At 54.0% G+C, this 23337-nt stretch overlaps 1 protein-coding gene across 1 annotated transcript in view; it reads right to left on the bottom strand.

Moving 5' to 3' along the window:
• TTLL8 (tubulin tyrosine ligase like 8) overlaps positions 1 to 23337 on the bottom strand; it is a 30490-nt gene that overhangs the window by 3775 nt on the left and 3378 nt on the right. The window contains exons 2-9 of the mRNA XM_033116616.1: positions 19633 to 19724; positions 15254 to 15411; positions 14505 to 14559; positions 12886 to 13014; positions 11646 to 11760; positions 10055 to 10180; positions 5275 to 5461; positions 1758 to 1906 (exon numbers count right to left, since the gene is read on the bottom strand). Of these exons, the coding sequence (XP_032972507.1) occupies positions 1758 to 1906; positions 5275 to 5461; positions 10055 to 10180; positions 11646 to 11760; positions 12886 to 13014; positions 14505 to 14559; positions 15254 to 15411; positions 19633 to 19724 (1011 nt within the window). The remainder of the gene's footprint in view (positions 1 to 1757; positions 1907 to 5274; positions 5462 to 10054; positions 10181 to 11645; positions 11761 to 12885; positions 13015 to 14504; positions 14560 to 15253; positions 15412 to 19632; positions 19725 to 23337) is intronic.

Raw genomic sequence — 23337 nt, 5'->3', positions numbered from 1 at the left:
GACTGGAGGAATGGGGGAGCTGCAGAGGGGCAGGATGGGGAGCACTGATGTTCACCCACATGTGGCACTCTGCAACTTTGCTGGAGGGTTTACCATTTCTCACGCTCACCCCCCAAAGTTAGGCCAAATGACTAGTGGTGACCAGTGATATCTGAGCAGAAATGCCGTGCATCTCTCTGGGCTACAGCATTTAATGTCACCTATAGATCCTCCAGCCATCTTTGACAACCCTGAAGCAAGTAGTGTCACAAGATGGTGGAGGGACTGAGATGGGCTGAGTCCCCCCATGTCATCCCCCCACGCCAACCTGCCATGGACAACATGCATGAGATGAACTTGGCGAGAGCTGCTCATGGTCTCAGTGAGGGCCGCTGAGGTTTGGGGACTGTTTGTTACTTGGCACAATCTGGCCTATTCTGACTGATACAAGGGTGGAGAAGAGCACCCTCTGCAGAGGCCCAGAGGCACCAGCAGCAAAGCATCAGGGTTAGCTTTCCTTACAAAATACATAACCAGTTTCTTCAGTTATAGTAAGTTTAGACCTTGTCATCCTGAAACAAAAGTTTAGGACAAAGCAACAAACCACTGAAGTTATCCTGAGCCAAGAGCAGAGACAGGCCTGGAGGCGGGGCAGAGTCAGTGACTGGGTGGAGAGTGGTGCATTCGGTTTTGAACAGGTGGGTTGGAGGCATCTGTGGAGCATCCTTGGGGATGCAGGTACCTGAGTGGGAGGATGGCCTAACCTGATGGACACGAGGAGGGAACTGCCAGCAGACAGAGCTGCTCTCAGGAGAAGCCGACTCAGGACAGAGCCTGGGGAGCAGGACTGCCCCGGCCAGCAGGTGGAGGCCCAGGGGAGAGAATGTTTGAGGAAAGATGTTTAGCACCAAATGCAATAATATCAAATTAATAGATTATTTTTAAATCACATAAAAATTAACCACTTGTGAATTTAAAACAACAACAACAAATTCTTCAAATAACTCAAGGGGCTAATAGAATATCCAAATGGAAAAATAAGTCTATTTATATTCTCAGGAAAGTGAGAACATCATACAACATAAACAAGAGATGCAGCTAAGGCCACATAAGAGGAAATTGCATAGCCATGAAGCTGTATTGTTGCACAAGAAAGATTGGAAATAAATAAGCTTAGCATTTAAGTCAGAGCCAAGGGGGGAAGAATTCCTCTCAGGAACATACAATGCAACCAAAAGTTGATTCTTTGGAAGCATGAATAAGATTACAAAACCACCTTGAAATCTTTTTTTTTAAAAAAGAACACAGCATTCACCATTAGGAATAAAAAAGAGAATATGGTCATGGCCACAATAGAAGACGAAGCACGAAAGCTGCACACGCGGACACCACGAGCAAAGCCGACACGGTGTGAAGTACCTCTGAGAGCTCCCGGGCTCACGGTGAGTTTGTGATAAACCCGAGGAATAGAAAGTCCTCTGTTGCTAGAGACAAAGTCCCCATCCACTCAGGCTAGCAAGAGCCTGTTGCCAAGATCCAAAAAACTGTAGACCTGTTTCACTTAGGAATATTATGGGGACAACCCAATTCACTAGCGGAGCTCAAAATATACGCCCAGAGACCAGTCCTGTTCAGGTGCCCATTCCTGGGACTGGGGCCACGGGGTGCCTGCAAACCCTGAGTCCCTGCAGACCCTAGCATCCAGTCCACTCTGCTTCCACGGTGGCTGTCCCCACTGGCCCTGGCAGGGGACCTGGCCGCCCGTCCTCGGGACTCACCTCGGCCCCGGGACTTGGCCGCAGGCTTGACAATCCAGATGTTTTGAAGCCCATCAATCTCCGTCTGAGGGTTCACGCACGAGATTTTATTCAGTAGAGCCTGGCACTGTGAGAAGTGATTTCTTGAATTGGAGATGTAAACGTCCCCACTACAAAGCAAGACCCAGAAGGCACATGAGGCTCTGAGGGCAGCAGTTGGACTCCACTGACCAGGGCCGGGTGGGGCAGGCCTAGAGCTTCTGCTGGCTGAGGGGTCGCTGGCACACAACCGTGCAAGGCTGCTCCTGGCTGGGCCATGTGGAGACTGGGGATCCGATCTGTGGACCCGACTGCATGTACACCCCATGAGTGCTGTGCCTGGGCTGAGTAAAGGCTGCAGGGAGACAACGGTGGGGTCCCTGTGTGCCCTCCACGTCCATGAGCCCCCCATGTCTGGGTGTCCGGTGGTCAGTGGTGGCGGGGACGGCACTTCACCTGATGGGAAAGCTGCGCAGCCCATGCTGGCTGCACCTGTGTCCTGCAGCGAACGTGGGCTGGTACCAGCTTCATGTCCCTCAGGCTGGACTGTCCATCAGACTGGCTGGTGGCTGCACAGTCATGGCGGCAATGGGGCCGGCCCAGGAAGCCACCAAAATTTAAGGGGACAAAGGCAGGGAGGATGGTAGAACTCTCTGAGTGGCTTTAGAGCTTGGTGGTGCAGCATGAAAGCCTGGGAAAGGAAACCTGCCCCAGGGCCACATCAGGCCCCCACACATGGACGGACTGCAGCAGAGAACCGTGGGAATGAAGCCTTTTGGGACACAGCTCTATTCACACCTGCTGGGGATGGTAGGGCAACACGGGAGGAACAGTGACGTGTGGGGGTGTCCCTGAGGATGTGGAAGAGGTCCCCACCTCTGTGGAGCTGAGTTGGGGCATGAGAAAGCAGGAGCCACCGGTGGTACAGGCCCTTCCCTGGGTGCAGGGAATGTGGGGACGTGTCACACAGGGCCACATCCCCTGCTTCTAACTGGACGTGCTGAGGGGAGCCCAGACCTACCGGGTCCTCCTTTGTAGTAAGAGTGTGATATCTGACCCTGGGATGACAACAGGATGTGGTGGCAGTGGGCGCCTAACAGCCCTGGCTGGCAGCAGACTGGCCCCAGAAACCGTGGTGAAATAAGCCAGGTCGCCAAGCGTATCTGCCGCCCTGGTCAAGATCACAGCTGCCCAGGAGACCCACCAACTCATGTGACATGAATGCCATCTTATTTTTGGTTCAGACAGAAGACAAGAGGCTGGCCTTCCTATGGGAAGGAACCCCATGTCTCTCCGCCGGGCATCCGCGTTCCTGGCTAGAAGGACGCCTCAGCCAGCGTGGGGGCACTTGGGCAGGAGCACAACATTCACACCATAGGTCACGTGCAAAGTGAGTGTGCGCAGATTCATATTTGTTCTCTATCCACAGTGGGCATCACATACAGAAAAGAGGCGTGGCCCCATCCATTACACAAAAACTAATTACAGGTTGACGTGTCGTAGAATACCTTCATGACCTCAGACGGACAAAGGGTCCTGAAATAGGACCCGGAAAGCCCTGCCCGGGTAGAAGAACCGAAACACTGGGTTTCATCAAAAATACCTTTAAGAGGTAAAAAGACAAGTCACGCCTTGGGAGGAGGCACCCTCGATGCGTGCGAGTATACCCAACAGGGGATCTGGGGAAGCACAGACAGAGGACACCAAGGGAGCAATCAAAAGGGCGACAACCAACCTGACCTCGAAATGGGCAAAAGACGTGAACAAGCTCTTCCCAAGAGCATTGTTAGGCGACCAACACACACGTGACAGCACCAGAGAAACCCACACTCACCACCGGAGGGACCCAGAGAGCTCGCCAGCCCAGCTGCCAGGGGCTGTCTGGACGTGCAGGAAGGCAGCCCACCCGCCTGCCGTGGGCGTGTGAGCGACCCTGTAGGACGGCTCTGGAAGTTGCTCAAAACTGGGTCACCCATTTGCCCCATACCAGAATGGGTGAATCCTGTGTGGTCTGTTGACAGGACAGGAGCTACACCGCGGCAGGCAAGGAGGCGCTCGTGTGTGTGCAGCCTGGACAGGCCTCCCACACGCGGGGCACAGCCTGAGTGACTGCATGAGTGGGAAGCGCACACGAGGCTGGCGGGGGCAGAGTCAGACAGGCCTGGCCTGGGTTCTGCCGGGAAGGGCGCCCAGGGGCCTGACGGGGCCCCAAATGCTCTGCATGTTGATCTGGCGGCAGCCACCCAGGTGGGCACCTATGCAAAGTCTCATCCACCTGGACCAATATGGACGTCCCCTCATCCAGGGGCCTTGTCACGCAGGACGGCCTGCAGGGTCTCTGGTCCCATTCCCCACATAAGAACGCAGGACATGGTGAGGCCAAAAAGGAACACCCACGGAGCCATAGGTAGGGGAGTCACACCACTCACTATACTCTCGCTGGCGGCTGGGTTGGAGACACAGGAACCAGGAGCAACACAATTCTCAACCCTCACTGTGCCGCTTGCAGACTCAGCCACCATCTTCTTGCTAGCTCCCCCTTTTTTTTGCTAGCGTAGCCACGGCAGTTATATTATTGCCCAAAGGCTCACTGGTTACAGCTGACGGCCAACTAGCCACAGCTGCTGGCCATTTGATCACAGTGGATGGCCATTTACTACCTGAGCCAGCACCTTTCTATGTGAGGCTGAGAGCCTGGAAACTGCTTTTTGGGGCTCTGTCCCCACAGGCCTGCATGGCCTCCGCTGTGCTTATCTCCATACACAGAAAAGAAGGAAACAAGGAACAAAGGGACAGAAATGACCCTGGATGGTGCATGTGGGCTGCGCGTAGACCCTGCAAAACCATCACTGACCTCCCTGACTTGCTCCTTCGGCCAACAGCTGCTCACACAGGGGGTTCCTGGGTCACCTCTGCCCAGCTCCTCGCTGTTGGCCGCTTTGAGCAGGGTGCTGGGCCCCTGGCCCTGGGAAGGACTCGGCCCTCAGAAGAGGGGAGGAAATCCAGGGTCAGCCTTTGGGCCCCCGGGGCAGCAAGGGATAATGAAGGTCAGGAGGACCCAGGAGGCCTGAGCCAAGCAACAGCTGTGCCAGCGCCGAGCAGCTGGGGCCAGCCAGAGCCGGCCTGCCTGTTGTAGGGCACAAACCAGGTGAAAGACATGAAGGGGCGTGAGAGGTGCTTAAGGCAATGTTACCTACAGATGTCCCCAATGGGGGTGTCATCCTTTTATCAGCCACCAGGGGCTTGGTGGGACAGGCAGGGGCTCCAACACCCACACAGCGCCCCCCCCCAACACCCAGACAGGCTTCCCAATGCCCAGATGGTGACCCAACACCCATACGGCACCCCACATGCCCATACAGGTCCCCGACGTCCCAGAGGATGGACTTCCCTAGACAACCCCTGAAGCCACCGCACATCCTCTGATTAGTGTAAGCCCAGGTGCGTGCTCCCGTCTTGCCGGGGCCTCACTGCCCAGCGCTCCGAGCCAGGCGCTCACCGAATGAGGGAGTAGTACTGCTGGGTCAGGTCCCTCCACTCGTCCTCCGTCAGCTCCTGGGCAGCGTCCTCAGAGACATCGATGTCCTCGTGCTCCAGCTGCCCCAGGTAGTCCTGGCACACCTTGCACGCCAGGACCACGAGCTGTTCCGAGAGGCCCGTGAGCTTCGAGTTGTCGTTCTCAGGATCTGAAACGCAAGCATGGGCTCGTGGAGTGTGGTCCCACCCACCCTGTGGAGTGGCACCACAAAGGCCACCAACCCCTCTGTGCTCTAAGGCTTCTCAGGTGACGCTCCTCTGGGCAGCCACCTGGATGCCACACCTATGTCTGAGGAGGTACCTGCCCACCTCCCAGCGTGTCCTCCAACTAGACTCAGCTCCTCAGCGTGGGACGAGACTGCGCTTCTTACGAACCAGACTCAAAGCTGCCCTTCCCCGAGCCCACACGGACATTCAAGAAATGTTTTGTGGACAGTGCTACAGGCCAGCCCCACGTGGGGACCAGCGCTGGCATGAGTGGGCGTGGCACTCTGAGCGTCCGACCTCCTACCCGGCATCTCACTGTCCTTCTGGAAGGGTCAAGGGACCATGGGTCAAGATCGCTGAGGGGTCTCAGGAAGCACAGAATACAGGGAGGTCCCCTCATCCGGTGGCCTGGCTCCCACACAAGGCATCTGGCCCCGGTAAGGATGTGGGGACCGGGATCAGAACCAGCAACTGTCCACGTGAGGACAGGGCTGCTTGGCTGGTGCCTGGAAACAGTGGCACAAACTGTGGGACAGCTGTGGCGGGAGGTGGTGGAGGCTGACACAGAGCCCCCAGCATGAGCGCCCCACCCTCCCAGGCGCTGCCGTGGGAGAAATCCCTCAGGTTCGTGCAGCTGCTGCAGAGATTACAATTGCTCCTAAAAATGTATTGAAGGGAAAAGAATATAAATAACCATTTTAAAAAAAGAAAAAAAAAAAAAAAAATTAAATTGCCGAAAAATGGCATTTCAAGGTTCCTGTTTGGCACGTAAGGAGCTTAGAAGGTGCCTTCCTGTCTTAACAAGTTAAAGACAGGAACACCCAGACAGGCTTGGCAAAAGCCTCCAGTCGTTTGTCAGTGAATCAGGTGCTGTCTCACCAGCTCTGGTCCCCATGGGGTTCCTGCTCTCAGCCTCTTGTCTAAATGACAAGGCACACTCAAAGGCAAAAACGCCGTTGGTGGAGACAGAGCAGCATCAGAACCGGAACAAACTGAGAAAGCACCAACTCTTGTTAGATCCATGAGAGAAGTGAGGTCATAGGGCAAACTACTGCCCTAAAGGTGGAGAGACCGACAGGTGGGCACGGAGAGCCACCCTGAGGGGACCAGAGGCTGAGAGCAGGAACCCCATGGGGACCAGAGCTCGTGAGACAGCACCTGACTCACTGACAAATGACTGGAGGCTCAGAGCGGACAAGTCTGAGTGTTGAAAGCTCCAGGGGCTGCAGTCTTAGGGGGTCCCACATGTCTGTGAGTTTCACCTCTGAGAGATTGACCAGGTTCCCACAGTGAGTATCTGAGAAAAACCCCCTTGTGCTTCAGCCAGGGGGAGGGGGAAATAGCCATCCTGAAATGTGCCAGACCACTCTGTTCTTAACCAGGCCTGCCCTCGGGAGAAATAGTTAACCAGAGCCTGACCAACCTAGGAGAAGAGAAATAGTCAACTGCAGCCCCTTCATCCATTGGTCCAGCTAAGGGCGGAGGAGAAAACAGAGACACACACGGGGAGCACAGTGCAGGGCGCAGGCTCACTACAGACTGACCCGAATCGTGAGACCACAGAAAACTGCCCCCCACACCTGACACCACGTCACGAAGGCCCGTTTACTGTACTCCCTGTTACCAAGGACATGTCCGCCTTTCAATAGTAAATGACAAGGCACACTCAAAGGCAAAGATGCCGTTGGTGGAGACAGAGCAGCATCAGAACCAGACACGGCAGGGGTGCTGGAAGTATCCCATGGGAATTTAAAGCAACTGTGACTCTTGTGCTAGGGCTCTAATGGATGAAGCAGGTGGCACACTAGGACACATGAGCAACGTCATCAGAGGGACGGAAATTCTAAGAAAGAACCAAAAGAGAAGTGAGGGATCAAACACTCTGAAATGGAAATGGAGAACACCTCGGATGGGCTCATGGACTGGATATGTGGACATGGCTGAGGAAAGAATCTCTGAGCTGGGGGTATATCAATAGACTCCTCTAAAACTGAAAAGCAAAGCGAATAAGACCGAAAAACATTGAACAGAATATCCAAGAACTGGGGGAGAACTGCAAAAGGCGTGATGTGTGTGTGATGGGAACACCAGGAGGAGAAGAGAGAGAGAGAAAGAAACAGAAGTAAAATTTGAAGCAATAATAACTGACAGTTTCCTCAAGTTAACCTCAGACAAACGATAGATCCAGGACTCCAAGGACAACAGGTAAAAATCTACACCTCAGCTTATCATGTTCAAAGTACAAAAAAATCAAAGATAAAGAAAAAATCTTGAAAGAAGCCAGAGGCCAAAACACCTCACTTAAGCAAAAGGAAAGTGGAGAGAGATCTCGAAGGTGTTGAGAGAAAAACACACCAGCTTTCAATTCTGCATCTTGGGAAATCATCTTTCAAAAGCGAAAGAGAAATTCTTGGTCAGGCAAAAACAAAAACAAAACTGAGGGAAGTTTTGCCAGTAGACCTACCTTGCACTAAACGTTAAAGAAGTTCTTCAGAGAGAAGGGAAATAACAAAGGTCAGAAACTTGGATCCACGTGAAGAAAGGGCATTAGAGACAAATGAAGGGAAATAAAAGCTTACTTTTCTTATCCTGAATTGAGCTGACATAACAATTTAATGAGTACTATTAAAGTTAGTGGCAACAATGTGCACGCAGAAGATGAATGAGAGCAATGATACAAGAGGCGGAGCACGACAAACACTGACTGCTATGAAGAGCCTCAGGGGCCGTGACGTGAGTGCTACAGTGTTCCTGGAAAGTGGAGATGGATTCATTGTAAACGTACGTTCCAGGCATAGGCCACCACTAAGTAGCCATACAAATACCTGCTATGCTAAGAAAGGAGAGCAAATCATAGGAAATGCTCAAGTAACACCACAAAAGGCAGGAAAGGTAAAAGAAAACGGCCAAAATGTGGTAGGTATCGATCCAGCTGTGTCAACAATCCTCTAAACAGCAATGGCCTAAACACCACCTCGAAGACAGAGACTATGCAGTGGATCCAAACACAGATCCACTGTGTTCCACAACCAACCACTTGGAAAGACACACACAGATTAAAAGTGACGGGGTGGAGAGAGAGATGCCACGCCAACAGGAATCAAAGAAAGCTGGGGTAGCTCTGGTAATTTCAGACGGCAGACTTCCGAGCAAGGAAAAATAAGGGATTAAAGACAACAGGTCAATTCTCCAAAAAGACATCACCAACGGTCCTTAATGTGGAGGCGTCTCACAACAGAGCATCGAAATACATGAGGCAAAAGCTGGCAGAACTGCGAGGAGAAGCAGATGAAGCCACGGCCACAGCTGGAGGCTTCAACAGCTTTATCAGAAACGGTCGGATCCAGCGGACAGAGAACCACAATGGACTTGGTTGAACTCAACAGCACCGTCAATCACTAGATAGAATGTACATGTGTAGACGGCTTCACCCAGCCACAGCGGAACCCACATTCCCCTCCAGGTCGCGTGGGACATTCACCCAGACAGACCACATTCTGGGCCATAAACACTCCTAAGGCATTGAAAAGAATAGAAATCACACAGTGCACGTTCTCAGAACACGATGGAACCAAGCTAGAAGTCCACAAGGGAAAGATGGCTGGAAAACCCCAGACACTTGGAGATTAAAATAGAAACTTCTAAATTACATGTGGGTCAAAGAAGAAATATCAAGAGAAACTTTAAAATATCTTGAACTAAATGAAAATGAAAACACAACTTAAAAATGTGTGGGGTACAATGAAAGCAGGGCTTACAGAAGAATTTACAGCATGAATGCAAATGTTAATAAATAAGAAATACTGAAAACCAAACATCTAAGCTTAGGAAACTAAGAAAAAGAAGAGCAAAGCAAATCCAAAATAAATAGAAGAAAAACAATAAAAATCGAGCAGAAATCAATGAAATTGAAAAGAGGACATCAATAGAGAAAAATGAACAAAACCAGAAGTTGGTTCTTTGAAAAGATCAATAAAATCAATAAGCCATTAGCCAGGCTAACTAAGAAAAAGGAGAGGACACAAATTACTAACATCAGAAATAAAAGAGGTGACATCACTACAGATCCCACAGACATCAAAAGGATGATAAAAGGAATATGAACAACTCTGCGGGCACAAATTTGATAACCTGGGTGAAATGGTCCAACTCCTTGAAAGACACAATCTGCCAAAACTCACACAGTAAGAAACAGTCTGAATAGGCCTGTATCAGTTAAACAAATTGAATCGATAATCAATAACCTCCCCAACACAGAGCAGAAGGCCCAGATAGGTTCCCTGAAGCTGCTTTAGTAAAGTCCACAAAACAACAAAAACAGCGACAAAGACCTTATTTGGGGCTTGCAGGCCTGAGATGGTGAGGCCCAGTCTCCCCACAGCACACAGGACGCCATTCCCTGTCACCCTCTTCCATGGGACCCCTTGGAGCAGAGGGGGGTCGGGGTGGAGCCACAGCCCATTGCTACCACACACAGCCCACTGACCCTCCGGCCACTGTCTGCCCAGCGAGGTTGGGCCTCGGGCCACACTCACCCGTCTTGTGGTTCAGGTCACTGTTGCCAGCCTCCTCCCTCCTGTTCCTGGCTTTGCTTCTGCTGCAGTTCTGGTGGCTGACCACCCACTTGAGGATGCTGGAAGCCATGGTGAGCCGGAAGTCGTCTAAAAGGACACACAGGCCTCGCCCCTCTGCCCGCGCTGGGGACTGGGCACCTCCGCCAGTGCCAGCGACTTCAGCCCAGGTGTCCCTCAGCCTCCCCACCTTCACAGCCTTCTCTCCGTGGGGCCGGTGCTCCCGACACTGCCCCACTCACCCCAACCTCCACCCCTGCAGACGGGAGTCTAATACACCCCGGGACAGGCCCAGAGGCAGAACTCACATACCCCGCCTGCCCCCAGACCACCACCCATGGGCACCCGCACCGCCTGCTGCCCCCAAGTCCTCAGCCATTCCTCCTAGAAGAACCTCTGCTGACAGCACCGGAACCTGCCCCATCACGGAGCCTCCCTGGACACAGCGGCTTCCACAGCTTTCAGTGCAGATGGCCTGGGGTCCTGAGCGCCCGACCAGCACAGAAGGCAGCTCTGGGTCCTGCAGACCTGGGCTTGGCACCCAGCCGGCTCCGAGAACCCCTGAGAGCGAGCCCATGCCGCAAGGCCGCTCCCCAGCCCACCCAGACTCTAGCCTGTGCCCCCAAGGAGGTCTGCAGGAGATTCTAGCACCTTCTCGTCCAAATCTGTTCCTTCCTCACCTCAGCTGAGGCCGCCCGCCCAGCAGGCAAGGCCAGCCTGGAAACACCCACAAGCTGAGGTCCCTCGCCACCTCTCCCATGGCCATGGAGCCTCCCATGGGAGGCCCCTCCCTCCATAGGAACAAATGCCTCTGAGCTCACACACTAACCCCCTGTCCCTCTTCCTGTGGACACTCAGGCACACTGCCCACACCAGCTGGCCTGGCTGCTCCCCAGCCTGGCCCCTGCAGCCCTCCCTCGCCTCCAGGCCTCTGCCCAGCGCCCCCTCTTTAGCAGGCCCCTGCTCCCATCCTTCTCTCCACTGCACGTCTCACCTCCAACCCCCACGGTCCTGCCTTGTTGTGTGAGCCCCAGGGTGGGGTCAGGACACAGCGCAGGGGTGCTGAGCAGACACCACATCTCCATGAGCCCCACACCTGGTGCTCAGGAAACACGGGTCACCCCTAAATGGACCCTCTGCACCTGCCCTGACCTTGGCCCTCTCTCCTGTGGTCTCTCGGCAGAATCCTCCTTCGTCCCAGACCAGAACCTGGGTCCCAGCCGCCATGGATGCTCAGAGCCGTCCCAGCACCACCCCCGCCGGTCTCTCCCAGCGCCCCATCAGCACACCCAGCTCTGCGCTTCCGTCAGAATCCAGTGCCTCCCCTCCTGACTTGCCCATGCTGCCCGTGGGCATTTCTGGACTGGCCCTCACCACATCCACGGAGCTGAGCCCCCAGGTCTTGGGATGGGACTAGGAGCCTCCATCACCCCTGCGCCAGTCCCCAGCCCAGTGGCCAAGGCCCATCCCATCTCCCTTCTAAGGCCCCTGCAGCGTCAGCAGGGGTGGACCGAGGTCCTGCAGGTTTCCTGGCGCACAGGCCGCCAGCACTTACCCAGGAACGCCTGCTTCTCGCTCTCAGTGCAGAGGCTGTAGCAGCGTGGGAAGAAGGTGTTGGGGTTGGCCTGAACGTACCATGGCAGGCTCCTCAAGTTCCAGCACAGCCCGATCTCCAGAGACAGCGGCACGTCAGGCCCCACAGGCTGCGCTGGCCCATCTTGGACCAGCCTCCAGGCCCCCAGGACCAGACTCCTCCCCACACCCTGGCCAGCTGGTCCCAGTGGCTGTGCGACCCACTGTGCTGCCAGGGCCTTGGGCTTATCCTCTGGTCGGTGACAGGTCCCAGGGAGAAGCAGGAGGCTGTCAGAGCGCGCCAGGGTGCTGGGCACTGTGTTGCCCTCCCAGGTCCCTAAATGGTGCCCAGACTCAGGCCCAGGAGAGGCTGGGGCAGCTGGAGGGTCTACAGCAGTCACACGCCCACCACTCTGGCCCCGTGGATGTGACCTGAGCGTTAAAGCGGCCTGGCGGGAAGTCCTGCACCCCAGGGCCCAGCCCTTCACCCCACTTGGAAAGAAGCTGAGTGCCCTGGCAACCACTCTACACAGGGTCTCCATAAGTAGCCTGGCCTGACCGCCCATCCTGGAAGGACGCCAGCAGCTGAAGCTTTTTGAGGACACACTGGGGGACCAGACCCCCACAGGGAGCCCTAGGGGCAGCAGTGAGCCCCTCCCGACCCCCATGTCACCCTTGCCTGTTGAGGGGATGCTCCCTAGTTGACGGGGAAGCCCCTCTGCCCAAACCTCTCCCAAGTGGGCATGCATAGGCCATCGTCCTGGGCTGGCCCCACCCCTGAAACCTGAATCCCCGGTGGTAAGCGTGGGACAGCGTCTTGAAGAGGGGCTGTGGGGCTGAAAGGAGGTGAGGGTGGAAAGCGCCAGCGTGGCACTGCGCCCTGCCACAGGAAGTCAGGGTGTAGACGAGGGTGGGCCACCCAGCTCGGGACCAGAGCCACTTCAGGGGCTGAGCTGCGGTGGCAGCCCCCTATTTGCCCACAGGAGGGCATTGCTGTGGCCTCAGGACCACCCAGGGACACAGTGAGGGGCACAGGGGACTCTGGGGGACTGGTGGGTAGGCTGGGGACTGAGTGACTCTGGACACTGACACTGGGTAGTGGCAGTTGGTGTCCTGGGGAGGAGCCCCAGGGCGACTAGTCCATGTGTGGCTGTGCTGTCACAGGGCGCTGGCATTTTAGGGGGCGAGGCACGGCCACGCTGCCCCTGCCCGCCCCCACTCACCTTGGTGGTGAAGGAAGCCGTCTTCCCGTAGTGATTCAGCATCTGGTCACAGTGCAGGCTGCGACAGTCAACGATGTCCCTTTTGATGGTCCACAGGAAGTACGGCATTTCGTTTTTTACCAACCTTGCCTGGCAAGAAAAAACCTTTATCAGTAAATACCCAGCATTCAAGGTTCGTATCCTTTGACCGCTGGGGTGTCACCGAGAGTAAAGGAAATCAAATTTTAAGTGACATGCACTGTGCAAATTCTAACTATGCTTCTGTCATCTCACGGCTGCCACGTGTGACCCTGGGGCCATTGTGTGCTGGCTGGGAGCAGCTGTGATCAGACGGCTTTCTGCTCTCAAGAACCGAGTGCGGGGGGCGTCAGGCCCTGGGCTGCAGGTGCACCGAGAGGAGCCCCCAGACGTGGTGCTGCGAGTGGGGTACGAGCTGCCTGCCGATGAGGGCACTCAGGGCAAACGCCATGCACCCCGACCTGGGAGAACCCCCTGCAGACCCCTGGGGGGTGACTCCTCCCTTGCTCCCTGCTCCTATGTGCAGGAAACCCAGGCCCACCAGAATGAGGGGCCTGGGGTGTGGGGCTGAAGCTGGATGGGGGTGTCCTTGGTGTCTGTACTTTTGTGCTTACAAACGATGGCACCTGCTTGGTCAAAAATTGTAACCAAAGAGATACAAGAACAGGAACACATTCTGCAAGATCCCACCCCCAGAGATGACCGCTGACCTTGGTAAAGACCCTGCGGGGCCATTTTCTGCAGACTGCATTTGAAAGCACACCAGACTGTCAGCAACCGGGACCAGTGCCCCTCTGTCCCATGTTGGGGCGGGGCTGGGCACCAGTGTCCCCAGGGTCAACTTTTAGAGAAACGCATCAAGAATTTGCCCGTTTTTCTGTCACTTTGTGGCTGGTCGGTGACTTCTTCACGCACGCTGGACATTGGGCCTCTTAAGCTGCTCGCCTGCAAGCGTGGCCACCACTCTGCCCTGTCCTCCTGCCCTTTCACGGTGCTGCCTGAGGAGCAGACACTGGCAGTGTCAGTGCCGGCAAGTGTGTCAAGCTCCCTGTCCCAACGGACAGCTGGGCCGCAGATCTCTAGGAGCTTTGGGGTCATGTCCTGTGTGAGCCCCAGACAGAGGGGCCGCTTCTCCCCATGCAGACACCTCGGGTCTCGGCACCAGCTCTACCGTCGTCTTTGCCAGTTGACCTGCCACCTGGCCAGCATCATGGTCACGGAGCTTGGCCGACTGCGGCTGGACTGTGCTCTATGGTCCGTGTGTTTAGCCACACGATACTGTCACCACTGTCTGTCACGGCCTCACAAAGTGAGAGGCACGTTGTCCCGCCTGCTCCCCACGTACCTTGAGGCTGCTCTGGAACTCCCACGGAATTCCAGTCATAGACACAGTTTGTCAGCTTAAACATGGGCACACAGGGACACACACATAGCACCCTGCAGTGTGTCGCCCGGGCAGCCGACCCCCTCCCCTGGCTCTAAGGGGGCCAGTCAAGACACCCGGTGTGGCTCTGGCTTTGCCACCCCTCCCCCAGGACACAGCATGGGTGTGAGAGACCGTGCCAAGGTCGTGGCTCAAGGACTCACGCATGGAGACCTACCATTGCGTCGTGGATGTCCTCCATTTTCCCCAAAGCCTCTCCTTGGTTTTCTTGCCTTCAGCACGTTTACTTTCTGTAAACATGACACATGGACAGATGTCAGCGTGCTACAGCCTCTGTGCCTAATCACAGACACATGCTCCAGTGCCACTGTCACCACGGCCAGAATGGCAACCTCGTCTCCATGTGCCTTTGCGGGTCCTGAGATGGAGCAGGGCGCAGTCAGGCTCAAGCCACATCCATGTGTCCGAGGGACCTGGCACTGTGCCAGGCTTAGGGTCCCTGGGGTGAGGTGGTGGAGAGGGGCATGGGGATGGCGGGCACTGGGGTTTGCTGCGCGTCATGACTGTGTGGGAGCTGGGCCTGTGCAGATCCCGGAACCAAGAGGGCACAGCTGCTCTGTGCCCAGGGAGGCGGGGGTCAGCACTGCGGGAGGCCAAGCAGTGACCAGCGGAGAACTGGGGCTGGAGAGGGGACAGTCAAGGCATGGACAGTGGGGACACTGACAAGTGACCAGTACCAGGGTTTGAAAGCACTTGCCCACTCTGTGGACGCCTGGGGTAGGGGAGGCTGGGGGGCGACCTCTGGCATGGGCGATGGGCTCCTGTGCCTGCCGAGGGGGACCCCAACACATGCTGGGCATGGCCCAAGTCACGGGGCCACCAGGGGGGCTGTCACAGCCCCCGGCAGTGGTGGCTTACTTGCAGGTCCTTGAGACAGACACACACAAATGTCGCACACTGAGAGACAAAAGCTCTGATACTCTACCAGCCACCCCGTCACTTCCATCCTGGACACTGGCAATGCCCTTGGGCGGAAAGTGGGACTTCTTCTCCACCCATCCCCTCCTCCGCAGGGCGGCCCGCACCACCGGGTAGTGTCCGTAGATGGAGAAAATCTTCTTCTCCTCAAACGGAAGAGCGGATTTTCAATGAAGAACTGAAAGGTAACTGTCTCTCTGTAAGAGGAGTTTTCAAAGCAGACTGAGATGGGCTGCACCTGCAAGAAGTCCCGCGTCCTGCTGCACGAGAAACACCCAGGAACTCCGCAGATGCAGGTGTGGCCCAGGCCACCCACTGTGCGCCCACTTCCTCGAGGGGCCTTGTACACGCTCCCTCTTACACACTCACCATTACACACACAACCACACACATACATCTCATACACACACACACCTGACACACACACACTCACCATCACACACACTCACCATCACACACACTCACAACCACACACACCACACATCATACACACACACACCTCTCACACAGACATACATACACCTCTCACACAGACACACACACACCATCACACACACAATCAGACACATACATCACACACCATCACACACACACAATCACACACACCACACATCATACACACACACCTCTCACACAGACATACATACACCTCTCACACAGACACACACACACCATCACACACACAATCAGACACATACATCACACACCATCACACACACACAATCACACACACCACACATCATACACACACACCTCTCACACAGACATACACACACCATCACACACACTCACCATCACACACACACACACACACACCACACACACCACACATCATACACACACACCTCTCACACAGACATACACACACCATCACACACACTCACCATCACACACACATACACACACACACACACACACACACACACACATCATACACACACACACCTCTCACACAGACATACATACACCTCTCACACAGACACACACACACCATCACACACACAATCATACACACATACATCACACACCATCACACACACACAATCACACACACCACACATCATACACACACACACCTCTCACACAGACACACACACACCATCACACACACTCACCATCACACACACACACACACACAATCACACACACCACACATCATACACACACACAGCTCTCACACAGACACACACACACCATCACATACACGGAACACGCAGCAGGGCGCTTCCCGAGACATGGTGACAGGACCTGAGGACGTGTGCTCTATGACCTTCCTTTCTCCACAAAGGTATTGTCCCTCATGCTGTGGGGGGCATGGGTGCCCACGGTTTGAGGAGGAAGAGGAAGGAGCCATCCCACTGACCAGGAAGGGCCAGACGGTCTGTGGTGCTGAGGGCACAGGGCCAGCACTGGGGGAGCAGGGGACTCTGCCCACTGCTGTGTCAGGTGCCTGGAGACAGGGCAGAGAGATGGTCGCTGGTGAAATGTGCTAGGCATCCCCAGTTGAGGGACAGGACTGGAGAGTGACAGCCATGCTGAGCCCCTGGGGCCCACAGTGCTGAGGACGCAGCCTGGACATGCTCACCTGGGCAGTACACAGGTGCATGGTCAGCAGTGAGCTTAGGGCCTCAGGAGCTTGGGGGAGCAGCCAGGAGGTGAGGAAAGGAGGGGGAGTGGCTCAGACTCAAGGGGTCCCTGATGAGTTGACTTTGAATTAATAAAAAAGACAGATTCTCCTGGGGTGGGCCAGGCCTAATCAGGTGAGCCCCTTAAAAGAGTGTCCAGGGCTTCGCTGGAATTAGGGACTCAAAGTAGCAGAGCTTCTCTCCCCGCTGCTGTCTGTGACGAAAGTGCCACAGCTTCCTAGGCCACCAGGAAGTAATGCTGCCAACAGGTGAGGGGCCAGGCCGTGGGTGCTGCCCCAGGCGAGCCCAGGGCCCCAGCGTGGCTGATGCTGGACTTCAGCCCTGAGAGAACCTGGACACAGGGTCTGGCCTGGACTCCCAGAGACTGTGAGGTAACAAGCAGGCGTCTAGGCAAAGAAGCCCACAGTGGTCAGTTATGCAGTGCCAGCAGCTCTGGGGAATTTGCACCCACAGCCAGCACTCGTGCCTCCTCAAACCTTGGCTCCTGTGGCTAGGACCTGTGAGCTCAAGTTCCAGCACCCAGGGAAGACCTGGCTGGCCACAGGACCTCCGAGCCTCCTTCTACTCGGAAATGGATCCAAAGCCTGCCCTCAGCCCAGCGGGCCCCGCCCTCCAGGGCAGAGGGAACTGGACAGGGCTGATTCATAGCAGGGTCGCTACAGTGAGGGTGCGGGAGTGGGATGGCCTGCGAGTATCAGCTCCCTGCAGCCTGGGCACTGCGGTAAGTAGCTAATGCAACAATGTTAGAAAGATTGATTGATTGTATAAGTTAGCAGAACACAATACCTAAGGGAACTACAGAAAGAATAAAAACATAGTATGAGACTTCTAATACATGAGAGAGGGCAAATGTAACTTTAAAAAGTAATCAGTCCACAAGGAGGCATGAAAGAAGAGGAAAATGGAGCAGACAGGACAAGCCCAATGAGTGAAAGTACATGGGAACATTTGCATATACCAGCAGTTTCACTAGATAACACACTAAATGCTCCAGTTTAAACGATTTTTTTAAATCCAACTCTTATGGTTTCATAAGAGAAAATCAAGAACACAAGCCTACGTAGAAAATAAAATTTCTAAATCTGAGATAAACCAGACTTTGGGACAAGTTAACATCACTAAAGAAAAGAAAATTATTTCATGTACACCTGAAACTAATTTAAAAAAAAGGAAAAAAAGAAAAATTATCTCATCATTTAAAGAAAATAGTCAATTCACCATAAAGATACATTTGTTCCTATTAAGAGGCTGTAAGTTATATACAGAATTACACAGCAGACAAATCCACACTACGATAGGATATATAACATGCTTCTCTCAGTAAATGCTGAACACACAGACAAAGAAGAATCAATAAAACAAGAACAACACAACACAAACAACAAACCCTACACTGGTGGCTATGAAGACCACACTCTACGCCAACTTTTACATAAATTGTCAGGACGCTAGGCATAAAGCAAGTCTGAGCACATCTCCACAGAGTGACATACAGATCACATTCTCGGCCACAGTGCAATCAAGCTACAAAATCAATAAAAACTAGAAAAGATCCACAAGTATAGAAATTAAAAACGATACTTGTAAGTGATCCTCAATCGATGAAGAATAATGTGAATTATAAAATACTTTCACCTGAATCTCAGCAGGAATATTACTGAGTGGAAGCTTGTGAGACGCAGCTAAGGCTACTTAGAGACGTGTTTGTAGTCCTCAATGTTTGTATGCTTTCAGGTTTCAGAAGAAAATCTGCAAATTACTGAGCTGTTACGGCTATATTTACATGAAATCCCACAAAAGGCAGTGGCAGAGATCACGGAAGGCACAGGGACGGTTTGCGAGGATTTGGTGTGGGGGGAGGGGAATAACCAAGGGTGGGAGGCACCTTCCGAGGGAGATGGACGTGAGGCTGCCGGCCGACGACGCGCATTACATGTGTCGTGTTTCTCTCTCCAAGTGCATTGCCAAACTCTGCACTTTGTGGTGTGTGCACGTGTGTGTGTGTGTTGTGTTGGGCTTTGGAAGAACTTAAAGACTGTGTTTAATACATGTTTTTGTATTAATGTGCAATGGATTTCACGGGGCTCCCGTGGTTCCCACCTTCTGAGCAACGGCCACTGATGCACAAAAAGAGCAGAGAATACAGCCTTTTCCCCAGAAAAAACTCTCAGTGCTCAGAGCGGCTGGTGTGCAGACATCTGCTTCCACCTAAAGAATACTAGCAGCTCCCTGTCTCCCCCAGACCCAGTCACTCACATCGCAGTGAAATGTAAGGCTCTCTCCTCAGGGAGGCGTGCCAGCTGCCCCGAGCTCCCCGAGTCATAACTCGGGATTCCTCTGCTGAGGCACAAACACCCTCTGTACACACAGGCGGCATCTGGTCTCACTGTGTCACCCCCAGGGGCCTGGAGCATGAGGGACTGCCACGAGGGGCTCCCTGAGTCACTGAGAATCTGTCCGTGATCCAGAAACCTCGTCCGGATGTGCCCACAGCCTGAGCCACACGGTGGGACCCTGGGAGAGGATTCCACTGTGTGCGTCTGCACCTCCCCCACTTTGAAAGTGTTACCTATTTCCAAGGTACAGCGAAAAGAAAAAGTACCTCAGGCATAGCCTCCGTGTGGGGGCCAGACTGGCTGAGAGGGGCTCCAGAGGCTGCGACTCGCCCCCCAAATCCATTCCCATCTTTAACAAGTGCCCCCCGGCCCAATGAGCACGTACCTTGATTGCCCTTTCCGCCAGCTGCCTTGCTATTTTGTATCTGTCTAATTTGGGGGAAGAAGTCAAGTCCTGGGAAAGTCCTCGTTTTAATTCTGCAAAAGAGAAAGAGAGACCGAGGCGAATGAGTGCTCTTAACAGGGAGACACTGGTGGGCGCAGAGGTCCAGCCCCTCTAGCACCCCGTCCCCACACACTGTCACCTTCAGTCCTCTTGCTTCAGGGCTGACAGTGCAGCCCCCACCCCTCCCCATACCCGCGGTGCACCCCTCCCTGGCCCTCCGGCCTCCTGCTCCCCAGACCCTCCTATGTCTTTCCAGCCCTCCCCAGGCGGCAAGCCCCTGCCCCGCCCTCTCTGTGGCCCTGCCTATGCTCCTGGGCAGCTCGGTCTTGGGGCACCCTCTCTCCTGCTAGGCTCCCACCTGCTGTGTGGCCATATGATGGACCCCCTCAGCCTCCGCCTGGGCCAGCCCTCCCCTTCACCAGCCCCTCTTGTCTCCTTTTTCTGTGACCCCAGCCACCAGATGCCACTAGGTTTCATAGTACCCACCTTAGAAATTAAAATGAACCCGCCCCTGTCCCCTGCACCCCTCCTCACTCTGACAGTTCCCTCTCCACACCCCCATCTGCTGGGCTCCTCCAGAAAAGCTCATGCTAAGGCCACATGTGCAGAGGCCGGTTGCCATCATCACTCCCCTGGGTCCTGGCCCCTGGCAGCGCTGGACCCCTGCCAGTCAGCTCCTCCCCCCCAGGTCCCCTGCTGTCCCCTCCTCACTGTGACCCTTTCTCCCTCCCCATGCCCTAACCATAAAAGTGTCCAGGCCTGGACCTCACTCCCTAGGCCATCGCACGTGGTGACTTTAAATCCCACCATGCCCAGACCACCCGACCTCCTGACGCCCCCTGGATCTGGTCCCTGGATGTCCAAGACGCATCCCACATGGCATAGGCCAGCAGCAGACACCTCATCCCTGCTCGTCCTGCAGCTTCCTTCTCTGTGGACCCCAGAGCTCCACGTCCACATGGCCAACTCAGGCCGGAGCCACAACTGCACGCCGCCAAGGAGAAAGTGAACCACTGGACACCACACACAACAATTAACCTGAAGTGGGTCACAGGCCTGCAGTGACAGCTAAAGGCACAAAAGCTCCCAGGAGAAAACGTAGGCACATGTTTCCACAGCGTGGGGTCAGGCCAATGTTTCTGAGACGCACTGACCATGAAAGTTAAAACTGGCCAACTGGATTTTATCAAAATGAAAGTGTCCTGCTCTGTTAAGGAAATGAAAAGGTCACAAACTGGGAAAAGCAGTCACAACCTGCACCTCTGACACAGAGGGACACGCTCGGTGCTTCTACTTCCATGACATCTGAGCTAATCTATGCTGGCGGAAGCCAGAAGGTGCAGGAGGAAACCGAGAAGGTGCAAACGTCCAATAGCGTCACCTTCGAGTGGGTAAGCCCAATGGGTACCCCAAGGTGGTGCCACTCTGCTCTCGGTGACCGATGGCACCAATGAGCAAAGAGCCACCGGACAAAGACCTGCACACGAGTGTCCAAGCTTCCTCCCCGACGCACAGTGCCCACATGTTAACGCTAGCACACGGGGACAGTTATTAGAACTGACTCTTGAGGAGACTGCGTCCTCGACCACCAAGCCGTGAGCTAGGGATCAACGACAGGCCAGGTAGCAACCAGCCAGCACCTCCACAAGCACACTCCTGAATGACCTCGGGCTGCGGAAGAGACGCCGGACGCCGGACAGCAGTGCACATTTCTCGACTAAAATGATAACTAAAATGCCAAAAGTCACCTGTCGTGGGCCATAGCTTAAAGCTGTGCTTACAAACAGATTCTCAACCATCTATGCATTTTTTTTACAAAACAATTAGGCTAAAAACATGGAGTAACACATCCATTGCAAGACCTCACAAAAATACAGCACACGTAAACCCAAGAAAATTAATAAAGAGGACACATGAATGAGATCTTTTAAAAATTCGATGAACATTAAGCCAAAGGTTTAAGACAAATAATATCAATAAACAATTGATGAGACGAACCGATAAAAAAGAGAAAAAGTATAAAAAAGTAATAACAGGATAGGAAAACCCCCTTAGATGGTTTAAAAACTAAGAGGATATGATGAACTTTATGGCAATAAAGTAGAAATTTAAAAGAAACAGACATCAGGACAAATGGAGACCAGCCTTGAAAAATTCCCTGAGTGGATAGAACCAGGTCAGTCACACCAACAGAATCAACACTCTGTGGAAATAACGATGGGAGTCAGAGCAAGCCGCCCCAAATATGCCACTTTGCGTGTTGATCGTTATGGATTCAAGTTACTGAACAAAACTGGGGTGCTAGAAAGATGCACTGACCCCGCTGCCCCCCTCAAAGCAGGAAGTAAACCTCCCACAGAAAAGGTGGGGGAAAGGTACCCTCCCTGCACCAGAGAAAGGCCCAGAAGGTTCACTGACTTGCTCCCTTAAGGCTGAACCTCTTTGTCAATTCCTCACAAATAACTGTTTTTTTGTTTAAGAGGTTCCAAAGCTGGCTGTGTTGGTCACCGCGTTGAGCCCCATACCAAGTCCGGTGTGAGTGTCCCGGTTGTGCAAAGTGTCTTTTTGGTGCTTTTTACCAACTGCCACTCCAGTGACCTGCTGGTTTTGCTTTAGCTGTTTATGAACCATTCACAGGACAAATTCCCGGAGAAATACAAGTTACCGAGACCTGACCGAGAAGAAAATAGCAGATGGGTATCACCCTCTACCTAATGCAGGAACTAAATCTGAATTCAAAGCCTTCCAGAGGGAACACTATGGGCTCCTGGGCAAACTTGACGACTACACAATTCCTGGGCAGAGTCCTTCTGAGGGTAGGAGAGGTGGGACCTCCCCTAACTTGTTCTAAGCGACCAAGCAAGTCAAGTCGTGAGAAAGTAAGGACCAACAGGCCCGTGTGACACGCTCTGAGGACAACATCACACCCAGAGGTGAGCACACTGCCCCCAGCGACTTCACAAAGGCCCACCCCTTCACCGGGTCAGTCACGGCTCGGTTACTATTCAAGGCGTAGTCCATTCACGACATTAAGAAAATAAGGAAAAATCAGAAACACCATGTCCACAGATACACACACATCTGAATAAATACCCATCTCCACTCGGGCTGAACTAGAACATGAACAGCCGCCAGCACCCAGATTTTGATTCCTACCCTCCCTCCACCCACTCTCAGGACAACTGGGGTTGCTGGTCTGAGATACTGAAGCCCCCGGGTGATCTTAGGGCACCTTGGGGGCACGTATAGGCTGGAGGGCACAGCAAAACGATCAGAAACGACTTGAAGAGGCTTTGAGGACCAAGTAGAGATAACAGAGTGTCAAATATGAAAGTGACTGACTGTACACAGTCCAAAGCCCAGAAAGATTCTCCAAAGTGAAAAGCCACGCAAAAAGAAACCTCACCCGAGGGCAGCCGAGATGCCTGGCATGCCAGCACCTTCCCTGGAAACCCGCAAGTAAGGGAGGGAAGGAAGCACCCAGCACACCTTCCGGAAGGATCTGAACCTCATGAAGACCACAGAGGTCTTCGGGGGAAGGAGTTCTTTCCAGAGTACGGCTGATCAGCTAGTTGGTATGGGAGAAACGGCCCGTTTCCAAAGGGGCAACTGAACCCTGGGAGGTGGATGGGCGCTGTGGTGGCT

Source organism: Rhinolophus ferrumequinum, chromosome 10, assembly GCF_004115265.2.
Source record: "Rhinolophus ferrumequinum isolate MPI-CBG mRhiFer1 chromosome 10, mRhiFer1_v1.p, whole genome shotgun sequence".
NCBI classification, from domain to species: Eukaryota; Metazoa; Chordata; class Mammalia; order Chiroptera; family Rhinolophidae; genus Rhinolophus; species Rhinolophus ferrumequinum.
This window is presented reverse-complemented; position numbering and strand designations above follow the sequence as displayed.